The sequence below is a fragment of the Peromyscus leucopus genome, chromosome 2 (genome assembly GCF_004664715.2).
Source record: "Peromyscus leucopus breed LL Stock chromosome 2, UCI_PerLeu_2.1, whole genome shotgun sequence".
Classification (NCBI taxonomy): domain Eukaryota; kingdom Metazoa; phylum Chordata; class Mammalia; order Rodentia; family Cricetidae; genus Peromyscus; species Peromyscus leucopus.
The window spans coordinates 63,072,028-63,085,781 of NC_051064.1; the positions used below are offsets into that span (position 1 = coordinate 63,072,028).

Here is a 13,754-nt window from a genome sequence, read left to right on the forward strand (position 1 = left end):
GGCTGGCCTGTGCCTCATCTCCTTGATGCTCTAGGTCTTGGGTCCAGAAATTTTCTACTGAGTTTCTGCCAGACTGTCAAGCTTGTTATACAATACAATACACAGATATAAAGTCTGAATTTTTCCCATTTCATCTCAGGTGTGTAACTGTGTAACAGTTTTCTAAAAATTGGGGCATAATTTTATACCTTCCTGGTTTCAGAAATGATGACAACGTCATTCTTTCATGTAAAAATAAGTTTCTTTTATACAGAATCTCATGTAATCCAGGCTAACACCAAATTTGCCATTAGCTGAGAATGACCTTGAACTTCTGATCCTCCTGTCTGTACCTCCTGAGCTCGGGATTATGGGCATGTGCCATCATTTACAGCTTTCTTCCTTCTGGGACTTGTGTTTGCCTGTCCTGTGCAGGGGTTAGAGCCTTTAAGTACAGGTTTTCCCATCTTAAAGATCTGGTTTGTCTTCTCATCACTGTTTATTTTCTGTTTTCTATTTCCTTGATTGCCTTTGTTTAAGTTCAAAATCCAGACTTACCTTTCTTTGTTCCTTTGGTTAATATAAATGCTTTTCTGACCTTGCTTTTCTATCATGGTGACATGCTTGCTCTGTGTTCAAAGATGTAACCACCGTGTCCTCAGGAATCTTACTGACATGAACAAGAAGTTTCTCCTTTAAGAAGTATACTTACTGCTTAAGTAAGTATCGGCTCTAATTCTGGAACCCCTTTACTTGAAACTCTAACAGCGTGTCTTATGGGCCTGGTGCATTTGAACATTTCTCTGTTGCTTATTCTCAGAGAGAGAAGCTAGTGTCTACTCAAAGTTTTTCTTCTCTTCCCATCCCCCTTTCTTTGCCGGGGATCTACCCTGTGTTTTTTCAAGAGACTTGTATGAGTCACTACTTGACCGAAATCCAGTATAAGGAAAAAGGTTAGGCTTGTAGTAGATTAATTTGCCAATTAGAGGTTTATCTCCCTGTGAGGCCTGGGGAGGGAGCCAGCTTCAGTTGAAGCAGTCAGATGGAAGCTTCCAACTAGAGTTTTTCTTTTAGGTATTTGGTGTGGCATTCACTAATCCGTGTTGCCATTGTCATTTGGCGTGGCTGCCCCCCTCAGTGGCCAGCTAGTGGCATTCTTTTCTCACAGTTTTCTGGTGAAATCTTCATAGCTGATGTAAATCAGGAGTTAGCGCAGCCAGAGTTGACTTGCTTTGTTGGCCTCTGGAGTCAAAGGCTCTCTTGAAAGAGCTAGTGTGTTTCAAATGCACCCCAGCTCTCCCAGGCCTGGTGCCCTCCCACTGCTGGACACACTTTCAGGTCTGCTGGATTCTCATTGGCTTATTTTCTGTACTTGCACTTGGAACCAGAAACCTCATGAAGAGGGTGTTGTGCCTTAGCTCATTGTGGACCGTCCATGTCTGTTCTCTCCAGCACATGTGTTTGGAGGTATAAGCAGTTTCTAGGGCTGATTCATAATGTTTCTACCATCATCAATCAATCTGGTAATCTATCATGAGGAATGAGCCTGTGTATATTTCTTATTGGAAAACTTTAGTTTTCTCCTAAAATGATATTTAATTGCTCATGATCCTTGAGACTCCATTTCAATTTGTATAATGTTTCTGTTCTTTGGATGAGAGTCTATATATGGTTTTCCATTTTGCTTTCTTATATCAGAAGTAGCTTCCATGTCATTCCTTACTGTTTATATTCATAATCCTTTTTTAAATTAAAAAAAACTTATTTTGTGTGTGTGGTGCGTAGGTGAATATGTGTTCGTGCGTGTCACATGTATTTGCATGCATGTGGTAGCCAGGGGTTAACTTGCTGTGTTGGCTTCTGGAGGCCAGATGTCTTTCTCAATGGCTTAACACCTCATTTCTTTGTAGGCGGAGTTTTCCTGTGCCAGTGGCTACTCCTAAATAATCACTCAGAAACTTAATATTAATTGTAAATGCTCAGCCGATAGTTCAGGCTTATTACTGACTAGCTCTTACAATGTAAATTAACCCATTTCTATTAATCTATGTATTGTCACATGGCTCATGGCTTTACATGTCCTCCAGCATGTCTTGCACCCTCTGTGTTTCCTAGCAACTCTAGACTTCACCCTTCTTCCCCCGAGCAGTCTGAGTTTGACTCTCTTGCCTAACTTTATCCTCTTCAGCTATTGGCCAGTCAGCTTCTTTATTAAACCAATCACAGCAACATATATTGACACAGTATAAAGGAATATTCCACATTTCTTCAGATGAGGAGCTCAACCATTTAGCTAGATTGTTTGAACAGTGAACCCAGGGATCCTCCCATCTCTTCCTCCCCGGAACTGGGATCATAGGATTCCTCCCCCAATTCTCTCCTTCTGTGTGTCTTTATGTATGTGTACATGTGCCTATGCATGTGGAGGGTCAGAGAATAATCTTGGGTATTATCCCTGGGAATGGTGTCTACCTCCTTGAGACAGGGTCTCTTATTGATCTGGCAGTCACTGATTAGGCTGGACAGTCTGTGAACCCCAGAGACCCTCCTGTCTGCACCTCCCTAGTGCTGGGCTTACAGACCCGTGCGACCACACCTCGAGTTTTGTGTGGGTACTGGGGCTCAGACTCATGTCCTCATACTTACAAGGTAACCACTTTACTAAATGAGCTATCTGCCCAGTCCTCCAGGACCCTTCCAGTTGGAGGGTTGGCCTGAGGAAAGAACCTGGGCGCTGGCATCAGGCTGGTCCTGGTTCAGGTTTAGAGCTCTGCCTGGCTTTGTGGCTGTGACTGGTCATGTAACATTTTGAAGTCTCAGAAGTCTCTCTTGTGACATGAGCGAACAGCATCCAACCGAGACCCTGTAGAATGACTCTACTGAGCTTGGTGTGCAGAGGTTTTCCTTAATCCCTGGCCCCTCTCCTTTCTCTCTTGTCAGTAATATGACATATGACAGCTTGGTTTCGGGGGGGGGGTATATCCTTTTATTGTTATAGGCTAGGTGCTTGTGTTCCCCTCTGGACGGTCTTTATACTGTAGCAATGAAAGTTATCTAGAGCTAAAATGAGATGGATCTGAATATGCAGTATGAGTCTTTTAGACTCCCATTTACTGGCTTTTTGTTATTATCGTGCTCTTTTTTGTCTTCATTTGTGAATACGGAAAGATGATATGAATTATAAATGCATAAGGAAAGTAGAGAAGTGAAAGTAGGGGTGAGCACAGGGTCATGTGTTAGTATAAAGCAGTGCACTGTGGGGTCCTGTGATTTTCCTAGGGTAGAATCCACTCTCTGGAGGCTGTTGTAAAGAAAGCCATTGCCCTTTCCCCTGGGCCTTCCATTTAAATTATCAGTGTCCCTTTCTTCCTCCTAAAGGTAGAGCTGAGGAGGATATCAGCATTGGCTCAGGGTAGCTGTGGGATCCCATGCTGATGCTGGGCCAAGATAGCTCTCAAAGCTTGCTTGCTGTGCTTTGTTCATAAAGGGAGTGCCCTGCATTTAAAACAAGTAAAATGTGATGTGATTCAAACTACGATGTGAAGGCCTGATACTTGTGCAAGAATAAAAATGAAATCTTGCAAGCCACAGGAGTTGCTGTGTGGCCAGGGCATTTCTTACAGAGGCTCAGCAGCTTGGAGTCAGTAGGTACAGCACACTGTGGGATCCAAGGACTGGGATTAACTGTCCAGCTTCACTGCTCCTACTGCACAGGGCTCCTCCTTGGGCCCTTGGATTGTGACTTGTATTATTAGGGAAACTGTCATTCTCCAAGAGTTGAACAGTATTCAGGCATCTCCTGCACACTGGTGAAATTAGAAGGTATATTTGCAGCAGGGGCTGCCTCAGTCCTATATGTTCCTAGTTTCCTATAGGTGCTCAGTAAATCCATGTGTCGTCCCCTCCCCTTCCCTCTCTCCTCTCCCGCCCCTCCCCTTCTGTCAGTTTTCTTTTTTCCCTCTTCAACTCCCTTCTCTCTTATTCCCTCTCCCTCTCCCCTCTCTTCCTCTCCCCCATCTCTCTTCTTCCTTTGTTTTTCTTTATCTTTTCATCACTGGGTTCTTACTATATAGTCCAGGCTAGCACAGAGTCTTCCTGCTTCTGCCTCCTGAGTGCTGAGATTAGAATGCCTTCCTTGATAAATCTCTTTTGAGGGATTGCTAGGTGAGATAAAAGCTACTGGAAACTCAATGTTTACTTAGAAGAAGGGGATGTTCATAACTTCTTCAGGTGAAAATTTTCCCTTTATGGACTAAATTGCAATGCTCATGTGATCATGGCTGATAACACCCTCTCCCTATATTTTTGAGACGGGGCCTCACTGTGTAACTCTAGCTAGCCTGGAACCCACTTTGTAGACCAGGATGGCCTTGAACTCACAAATATCTGCTTGCCTCTGCCTCTTGAGTACTGGGATTAAAAGTGTGGGGCACCACCCCTGGCCAATCTTTGGACAGGATCAAGGTCCTAGCTTACTGCTGGGACTTAAGCATTTTTTGAGTTTTCTTAGTGAACATATACATGAGAAAAGCATGCGTTTTACTTTGTGGTTGTTTAGCACCCTCTCCTTGAGAATGTCAAAGGATTTTAGGGATCCCCTTTCCCTTACCTGGAGGCAGGCAGTCTGATTTATGGAGCACCCCACCTCCCTGAGTTCCTGATCTCTTTTGTCACTTACTCACGTGATGCTGGGGTACTTGGCCTTAAATCTTTAAAATGTTCACCATGTTCTTTGAAGAAATGTAAATATGGAATCTCATCCCGCTCTTATGTCTCAACAAAAACGTACAATTCTCTAGACTCCCTTCTCCAAGCCTCAGGGTTGCTTTTGGTTTTGTTTCCGCAAAAGGGTAGGGAGGGCTAAGGCTGAACTGTAGTTCTCTCTAGCTTGGTGGTGGAGCTGCTCTTCACCCTTTGTATATAGATGACCAGATCTCAAATGTAGGCTTTAAGAAAGCATTATTTAATGACAAGGTGGCTTCTCTTCTTGGTGCAATCTCCCTGTGTCCCCAACTTGTTGCTGTCTCCCCAGAGCATCTAGTGTGGGCAGGTGGCAAGAGAGTCATGGCTTCTGATGGTAGATCTACCTCAGCAGGCCCCTGTGTTCATTCAGCTAATGGTTCTTGGGAGGGATTTTTGCCTCTAGATCTAGCCGGTGACTCTTCCCTGGCCCATGCAAGTCCCCTCCTACTCATTCTGGGCTTCCTTATGTCTTTTGCAGGCTTACATTTCCTCCTAGTATGACCGAGATCTGATCGGCCAACCCAATCGTTGTCTCTTGTGCCTGGCATTGCAGTGCTGGGGCCATTTCCTCACTCCAAACTACGGCGCTGTCATGGCGGCTGCCTCTACTTCCAGCCCTGTAATTTCACAGCTCCAGGTAAGTGATGTGACTGGGTAGATTTTTGTTGTTGTTAATCATAGCTTTGTGCAGTAGTTAAACTGAGTTTTAAGGAAGTATGCCTTTCTCTGGGTCAAACCCACCTCTCATTGTCACTTGGTGGGTACTTAGATGGGTGCTTTGGAGAAAGAGAGGCTGTGTAGTTGAGGGAGCAGCTGGAAGAATGAACTGGCCTCTGTTCATGGGGAGGAGGGGACACACACACACACACACACACACACACACACACACACACACACACACGACAGGTTTACCACACTCAGATGAGGATGCCCAACTGTTGATATTGTCATTAAACTCCAAAGTAAGACAAGTCAGATTCTGCTTCTCTTATTTCTGCTTTCTTTTCGGGGGAGGGTGATGGTACAAGTATTTCTCAGTTTGATCTAATCTTATAACAAGCCCTCCAAGGCTGCTTCATTGTTCTTTTCCTGTAATTATTATTTTGCCTTGGCCCATTCTGGGAAATTTGAAAACAAAATGGAGTTCTAGAAACTTCTGAGCAGTAGTCCTGTGAAGTGCTTTGGCTGTACATGGGGAGCAGAAATTCTGCAAGGACGCCTTCTTTGTTTAGATTACGGTGTAACCTGCTGCTTTGAGTATATGCTGCCCTTTAGTCTCTGCAGGCAGTGTGGTTCAATGGGAGGGAAACAGACATGGACTCACCAGTGTGCCTTGGACTGGTGCTTCCCTGCCTGCCCCAGCTTCAAACTCCAAACGTTGTTATCCTTCACCAGCATTTCAGTGGATAAAACAGTAGCTTGTATGCAGAGCACTCAAGAGCAGTATGATTTCCTATTCTCCATTTGTTGTGACTTGTCTGTGTCCAGTGTGGCTTCTCACTTATGAGTCGACTTTAGGCAAAGGTTTAAGAAAAAATAGGTACCTTTGAATAAGAGGCATTTTAAATGCTTATAGTGCACAAATTACTGCGTTTCATTATGACATTTTCACAATATGTATCATTGTACTTTGCTCATTTTCTCTCACATCTCTTCTTCTGCCTCTGTCCCTCTTACACGTCTCCTCCCACCCCATCCAGATGCCCTGTTCTGTTTCCACGTCACATATATGGACTGATTTGTTACTCTAAACCACCATGTACAAGGCAACTTAGAGAATGGGTGTTTATTTGGGCTTCTGGTTCAAATGTCTAAGAGTCCATCATTGTCATGGAAAAGCAGCAGGCATGGCCTCTGGAGCAGGCAGCCCAGAGCTCACAGCTTGCAACACAAGCAGAAGCAGAGAGTGATCTGGAAGTGGCCCACCTCCAGGGACATGCTTCCTCCTGCAAAGCCACACCTCCTGAATTTCCCAAACAGCGCCACCAGATTGGGTCCAAGTGTTCAAATACATGAGCCTACGGGAGACATCCTCACTCAAACTACCACAGGGGCATAGCTTTTAAATCTAGCTTCTGTATGTGAGGGACCTGCAGTCTTCTGTCTTTCTTCCCCCACCCCCATCACACAGTCCCGCTGCCCCTCCCCATCTCTTTAGGCTCCTCTCCCCTCCCTCACAGTCTTGCTCTTACTTCCATGTCTCTCTCTCTCTCTCTCTCTCACACACACACACACACACACACACACACAGACACACACACACACACAGAGTGTATAATATAAGGGTTCCCTGAGGACCAGTCACATTGATTGAAATTTAAATCTTGATGACACAAGATGCTGCTTTATCCTTTTTTTTTTTCTGTCTCATTTAGAAGGCTATTATATTTTGTGCATATTTAAAATAAGGATATCTGGTTTTGTTTTTTTAAGAAAGAGTCAATAAAGAGGGAGGAAGAAGAAGGGTCGTTCTTCATTTCCTGTAGATCAGCAGTTCTCAACTGGGTTGTGACCCCTTGGGGGGAGTTGAATGACCCCTTCACAGGGATCACCTAGACCAATCGGAAAACACAGATATTTACATTATGATTCATAACAGTGGCAAAATTACAGTTATCAAGTAGCAATGAAAATTTTATGGTTGGGGGTCACAACATGAGGAACTGTATTAAAGGGTTGCAGCATTAGGAAGGTGTAATGAGTCTGAGTCTTTCTCATCGGACTATCTTTGGATTGTCAACCCCCAAATAATGATATAGAGACTTACTTTTAATTATGAAAGTTCGGCTTTAGCTTAGACTTGTCTCACTAGCTCTTATAGTGTAAATTAACCTGCTTCTATTAATCTACCTTTTGCCATGTGACTTTCTTTCATTTTGTATGTCCAACTCCCTCTGTGTCTTCTTGGTGTCAACACCTTTCTTCTTCCCAGAGTCCTCTTGGTACCTGGAAGTCCCGCCTAACCTCTTCCTGCCTAGTTATTGGCTATTCAGCTGTTTATTAAGCCAATCAGAAGGCTCCTTGACAAAGACACTCTTCATAGTATAGACAACTATTCTGCAGCAGGAAGGTTGAGAACCACTGCTATAGATTAACTTGGGGGGTTTTCACTATGAATAAAGTCCTTGCTGTTCTTTAAATCTTTCAGGGTTTTTTGGGGGATGTTTGAAGCTTAGTTTCTTTTCCATCATGTTATTTCTGTTTTGTTAGCTGGGCCATCAGGGTTTCCACACTTGATTACTTGGGTGTCTTGCTTCTTTGAGCCCCTGTAGAGTTTTGTACTGTAGGGACTTAGAGTATAGATCAAGAGATTTAGTTTGTGTGACTTTGTGTTACCATTTCAAAGCTCAAGGCAGCTGTTCCTGCGAGTGTCTATTCTTGGCCTTTTTTTGTGAAGTGAATTAGGCCCTAGTTCGGGCATTTCAGCATCCGTCACTGTCATCTGTCAGCCTTCCCCATAACGTTGATTTACACCCCATCTTCCCTGTTATGTAAACTACTGTGGGTCGGTGAGTAATATAAATGCTTTTAACCGACTCATCAAAATGTTCATCACTGTCTAAAGTAGAAATGGATCCTATTTAATATAAACACCTAGGGAAATAGATACTCTTGAAAACTTTCTGTGGGGTTAAATTGGTACAGTGACTTAAGGGGGTGGGTATTAATCAGTAATAAATAAATAAATAAATACTGATGAGGCAGTATTTAATAAAGTTGGGTACCTTTGCATTCATACTGGTGTCTAAACACACGAGACCAAGGAAGAGTGTAAAAAGATAGTCACACCAAAAAGTTCAAAGTTCCTGATACTAAAAATCAGGTATATGGATATGATTTAATGCCGTATAGCAGTTAAAACATGAGCATTTCAACATGGCTGTATTGTCATAAGACACCTTATAAAGGGAAAAGAAAGCAAGGCATAGAATAATCCTCACAGGAAGAGATCATTAAAACAATAAAACAAGACCATGTGTTTCTTAAGGACAAACATATGGCTCATAAACAGAACTGCAGAGGGAAAAAGCCAGCACATACATTTTCAATAGAATTCTATTGCCCCCCAGAGGGTCCAAATTGGATCTGGGGAGATGATAAATCCCTCCAAAGCTCAACCCTACCCTAACGAACTGCATTTTGTAGCGTTTGACTTCTTTCATTAGGGAGAATTTAAATTTAATTAAAATTTTCTCCTTGAGGATCATTATTGAAAAATAAATAAAAATGGCATGAAACACTGCTTTTCGGAAGCATGCACACGGGCCCTGTAGTCACACTGCTTGAGTTGATCCTGGCTCTGACACTTAGTGCTGAGCCCGAGGGAATGTGTTCACCCTCTCATTGCCTCCATGTCCCGCTTGCCAAATAAACAGAACAGTAAAGAAGCCAGCCTGCTGGCATTGTTTGAAAAACGTCATGTGCATTCAGCTCAGAACAACGGCTCGTGCCTTATTGTCCATGCATGTTGGCATGTATTATTGTTACTGATCAGCAATAGGACAGGCCTCTACAGGCAAGAATAAATAAGATAAGTAAGGTTGTTGCCTTGATAGAGTTTGAAACGTGGTGGAAGATGGACAGATAAGGAAATGACAAGTTCAAATGCTGTGTCACCATTACTGTGACACTGGAAGTATGGCTGTTCTGGGAACCAGCACTCAGGCTTGTCGAAAGAAGACCACCAGACAAGGGGCCTGTGCACGGATATGAGCTCTTTGACAGGGGAGGAGAAAGAGCACGTGCAAATGCCTGATGTGAGAAGCGCACAGCATGGGGTTAGTTCAGTGAGCACTGGGACATGGGACACGGGCTTGTCCCCAGAAGCTCCTCTACCATACCACAAGGTCTGATGGTTGGACTGAAGAATTCTGTGCAGGGCGCAGTGGTTCAGAGTGTGAACTGTTCTTGCAGAGGACCTGTGTTTGATTCCCAGCATCCATACTAGGAGGCTCAGAGGTCTGTGACTCCAGCTTCAGAGGACCCAATGCTCTCTTTTGGCCTCTGAGGGCACCTGTACTCATGTGTGTGCATAAACACACACACACACACACACACACACACACACACACACACACACACAATATAAAATAAATCTTTTTAAAAACCAAACCAAAGCAAACCCAGCATTTGGTGAGCTGGTTGAAATCGGTCATGGTGTAGTAGTTACACTGTACAAATTGGCAAGCCTTTAGTTTTAGAATGGGTGGGTTATCAAGTTTGGGATTTTACAGGACTTTGAAAGCCATATTAAGGAAATGAACAATATCTTAATGAAGCCTGTGGTGGTAGACTGCTTGCCTAGCATATGGAAGGCCCTGGGTTCATTCTATAGTAACACACATACACACACACACACACACACACACACACACACACACACATAGACACAGCCTGTATAGTTTCATGATTGTTACGCAGGCCTTGGAGTCTTAGACCTGTGTTTGAACCCTGACTTGACAATGTTCTGGGGCAAATTCTATAGCAATACCCATCAGAGTAAGCAAGTCCCATTCTCACCCCATGCTGGCCATGGTAATAGTCTTTGTTATTTGGGAATTGAGCCACTTGGGAGGAGTCAGCAGCAAGCTGGGATGACTAGATCACAGAGCAAGTCAGTTTATTTTTCAGGAGAGATGTAGACCTTTGGGTCTCCTGGCTCTAGGATTCTGGCTCTAGGTCATGATGAGCCAGCCTCCTGATTATAGGCCAACTCTTCCTCTGGGCTTTGTACAGTCATGATTTCCTTCAAGGCAGCCTTGGCTGTGTGTCTCAGCCTGTGCTGATGTCTTCTCTCCTATTACCTATTGTCTCCTGGTGCAGAAGGCTTGAATTATATGAAGGCGGCATCTCTTTAGGTAGCACATAATGAGCAGCTCTCACAGTGCAATCCCCTTACTCTGACATTATCTAGCCAGAGAACTTACATTCTTCTGAAAAGTGAACCGACTGTCCGGTATGAAGATAAACTCACATTCAAGTGGGAAAGGCCTGAAAAACCCATTCCTAGGCAAAGGCAACAATTGGAAGAAAAAGAAAAGGCTGTGGTTTTTTTTGTTGGTTTTTCTATTCATCTGGTAACAAAGAACGTTTTTCTTCGAGGGAAGGCTGCCCAACACCAGACATAAACTAATTAATATGAACAAATAGCCTGCAATTGTTTCAAACAACAATAGGGAAGAAAGCGCTCATTGTCACTCAGCCCAGGGCTCTCTGTTTACTCAGCCAGGCATGGGCCTTGTGTTTTGAAGTGAGACAAGTCTGTGTCCTCTGCTTTGCTCCTGCCTGATCTCCAAGATGCAGGCTTGTTTTCTTGTGCTGGGCCGGCCCCCAGTCCTGACATCACTAAGGTGAGTCCCAGGATGGCTGGACTGACAGCCAGAGGGAGCTGCCTCAACTGATTTATAGCTACCCTAGTCCGGAGTTGATAGAAAACATCCATAGCCAAGGGAACCTGAGGAGATGTATTTGTAGACAGGAACCATAGGGTTTGGTCATGTGTTCCTATCCTGTGGATGCTGAGGGTGTGGGGTAGTTGCTGTCTTCTGTTTCTAGAACTCAGCTAAACATTTATTTCATTGTGGTTGATGAGGTTCCAGGGAGTCGAATGGGAAAACTTGGATTTCAGTTTTATTTTCGATGTTAATGGAAGGGCCAGTAGTTCAATACCAGAGTGTGTCATTCGGTGATACACCCTGGCGATAGAGCCTCCAGATGGGTGTCTGAGTACGTACAAGGTGCTTGGCTGCCATCCCTGGGGTTCCAATAAGGAAGGAACCTTTGCCTTCCGTGTTGTGGACTCTGTTCCCTTCTGCCTGTCAAGTGTGTGATGACATTTGTGCTCACACTAGTAGCACGGAGAGATTTTGATCCCTTTAAGTGATTTTGTTTGTTTTCCTTAAAGGTGTATGATTGTGTTGATTTTCAGTGTTGGAGCCGATTGTTGCCCCAGTTCTCATCTGAGGTCTGGAACTGTTTAAAAGCCTTTGTGTTTTCAAAGCCTGCTTCTTAGAAGCTTTTACTTTGAGTTCAGTGAAAGCCATTAAATTGCATTGCAACACTGGATATGTTACTCTGAGTTCAGAAAATCTCTCTCCTCACTTCTCCCTCCCTCGTTTTCTTCCTCGTGTATGTGTGTGTGTGTGTGTGTGTGTGTGTGTGTGTGTGTTATTGTAGAATCCCGTGGTCAGGAGGTTTTCAAACATTCTCGAGAATGAACATAGGCTCCTTCCACAACAACCCAGAGGCACCAGTTACCAACATTTGGCCCACTCGCTTCACTTGTGGGAAGATGAACCACTTTAAGCCCCAGCTTTTCTCCATCTCTTATCAGTCCACACATCTCACTATTCATCTGCCGGGTATCGTTTGTTTATAGAACCACAATTCCATTATCACACTTAGGAACTGAAAGCAACTGCTGACATCGCATTGTACTCAGTTATGTCGTCTTGGAAGCCCGCAGACTGATCCACTCACTCTTCGGTTATTAATCCATCCCATGAACTCACATCGTTTAAAAAGACAGTTTCATTTTCCTCTTTACTCACTGAAGAACACGGAAATGATAACCAGACTGCTTCACCAACAAAGGCTACAAAAAAGAGATGCACACTGGAGTGTCCCGTGTAAGGAAGTCAAGGCAATAGTTGCATGTAAAATTGGATTGCCAAGGAGTCATGCATGATTTTTTATTACCCTAAATCATAAATAATTAATAGTTGTGTGAAATACTATTTTAGTATGAACCATTGATTGCAATGTGATGTTCCCTGTGCCACACAATGAAGGCAGAGTGTGATCTGGCTTCACACACATGGGCCTGAGAGAGAGCGTTCATAGGCTTAGATCCATATAGAGTGTGCAAGTCTAAGCTATTGTGTACCACAGCTAAGTGACCTTTCAGGACAGGTTTTTCTTGTGGCTTTATTTTTCATGTTGTAGGATTAAAACCATGTGCACCATTCTTGAGAGTATAAATGGGAAGGCATCCGCTGAGTGCCTTGTGGCGTCTTTAATAGATACCAGGCAGATGTTAGCTCTCACCATGTCCCCCATTGTGGTTGTGAGAGTCCTTTACAGGGAGAAAGTGGTTACTGCGTAACTGTTTGTGTATGTGATGTGCATTTGTCTTATGCCAGAAGACCCATCAGAGGAAAGCAAGTTAGATAAACACTCTATGGAAAAGTCCCATGTATTGCCAGGAATAAATGCATGTGGAGATAAACATGGAGATTTCTGACTTATTCCATCTTGATCTGTGTTTCGATTAGAAGTTAAATTTCTTCTTATATTGCTATTTAAATTCATTTATGCTCCTTCTGTGTTTATAAACTCAGCAAGTTTGGGAGGGTATCTTATTTTGGAATCTGAGAGTTCATTTTCAATTTTTCTTTCCTAAGATAAAATCACATGGGCGGTGGTGGGGAGCCGAGGGTAAACCACAAAAGATACCTATGGAGTTTGCTTATTTATCTTTCTAATATGTCCTTTTAATTGGTTTGGTCTGGAATGGTTCGTGAAGCCGCTTCTCTGTCCTTAAAGGGCCTGCGGCTTTCTTTTTCGCACCCACTCTGGGGTGTGCCAGTTTTATATTCTAGGGTCTCCTGATACTCAGACTTTTGTTACAGAGTCAGCATAGATGTCAAAGTGTCACGATGTCCTGTGTTTATAACCATAGGGTCCAGGGGTTGTCGTCTTTGAGCTCTGAACCTTGCTGTCATGAGACTATCGTGAAAGAAATCAGCCTGAATTTGCTGGGTGATGACCCTGCCACACTATAGGTGCAGAGTGTCACTTCAACACTGCCCTGAGGTAAATCACAGTTGTAGTCAGGCTATCAAGAAGGGAAGGTGTGTTTCTTCTGCGTGTTTCTTAGCATGAGCTGTGGCTGTGGTGCAGCTTCGTCTCTGAAGCTGCCGTAGAGCAACTTTCAAAGATGCATTCAGCCTGTAGCAGAGCTTTGAAGTCTGGCAGCTAGAAGGACAGGGTGCATGGTTGTGGATGAACAAGAGCTGCGTGACTCCACGGTC

The 13,754-nt window shown here is 43.7% G+C and overlaps 1 protein-coding gene across 7 annotated transcripts in view; it reads left to right on the forward strand.

Annotated features, from left to right (window-relative positions):
* Lpar1 (lysophosphatidic acid receptor 1) overlaps positions 1–13,754 on the forward strand; it is a 125,822-nt gene that overhangs the window by 45,865 nt on the left and 66,203 nt on the right. For 6 of the 7 annotated variants that reach the window (XM_028857772.2, XM_028857774.2, XM_037202631.1 and 3 more), the window contains exon 2: positions 5,201–5,359. In XM_028857772.2, the coding sequence (XP_028713605.1) occupies positions 5,315–5,359 (45 nt within the window). In that variant the 5' untranslated portion in view covers positions 5,201–5,314. Of the gene's footprint in view, positions 1–5,200; positions 5,360–10,943; positions 11,073–13,754 lie in introns of those variants that run through there. The other variant, XM_028857776.2, reaches the window with a different exon arrangement.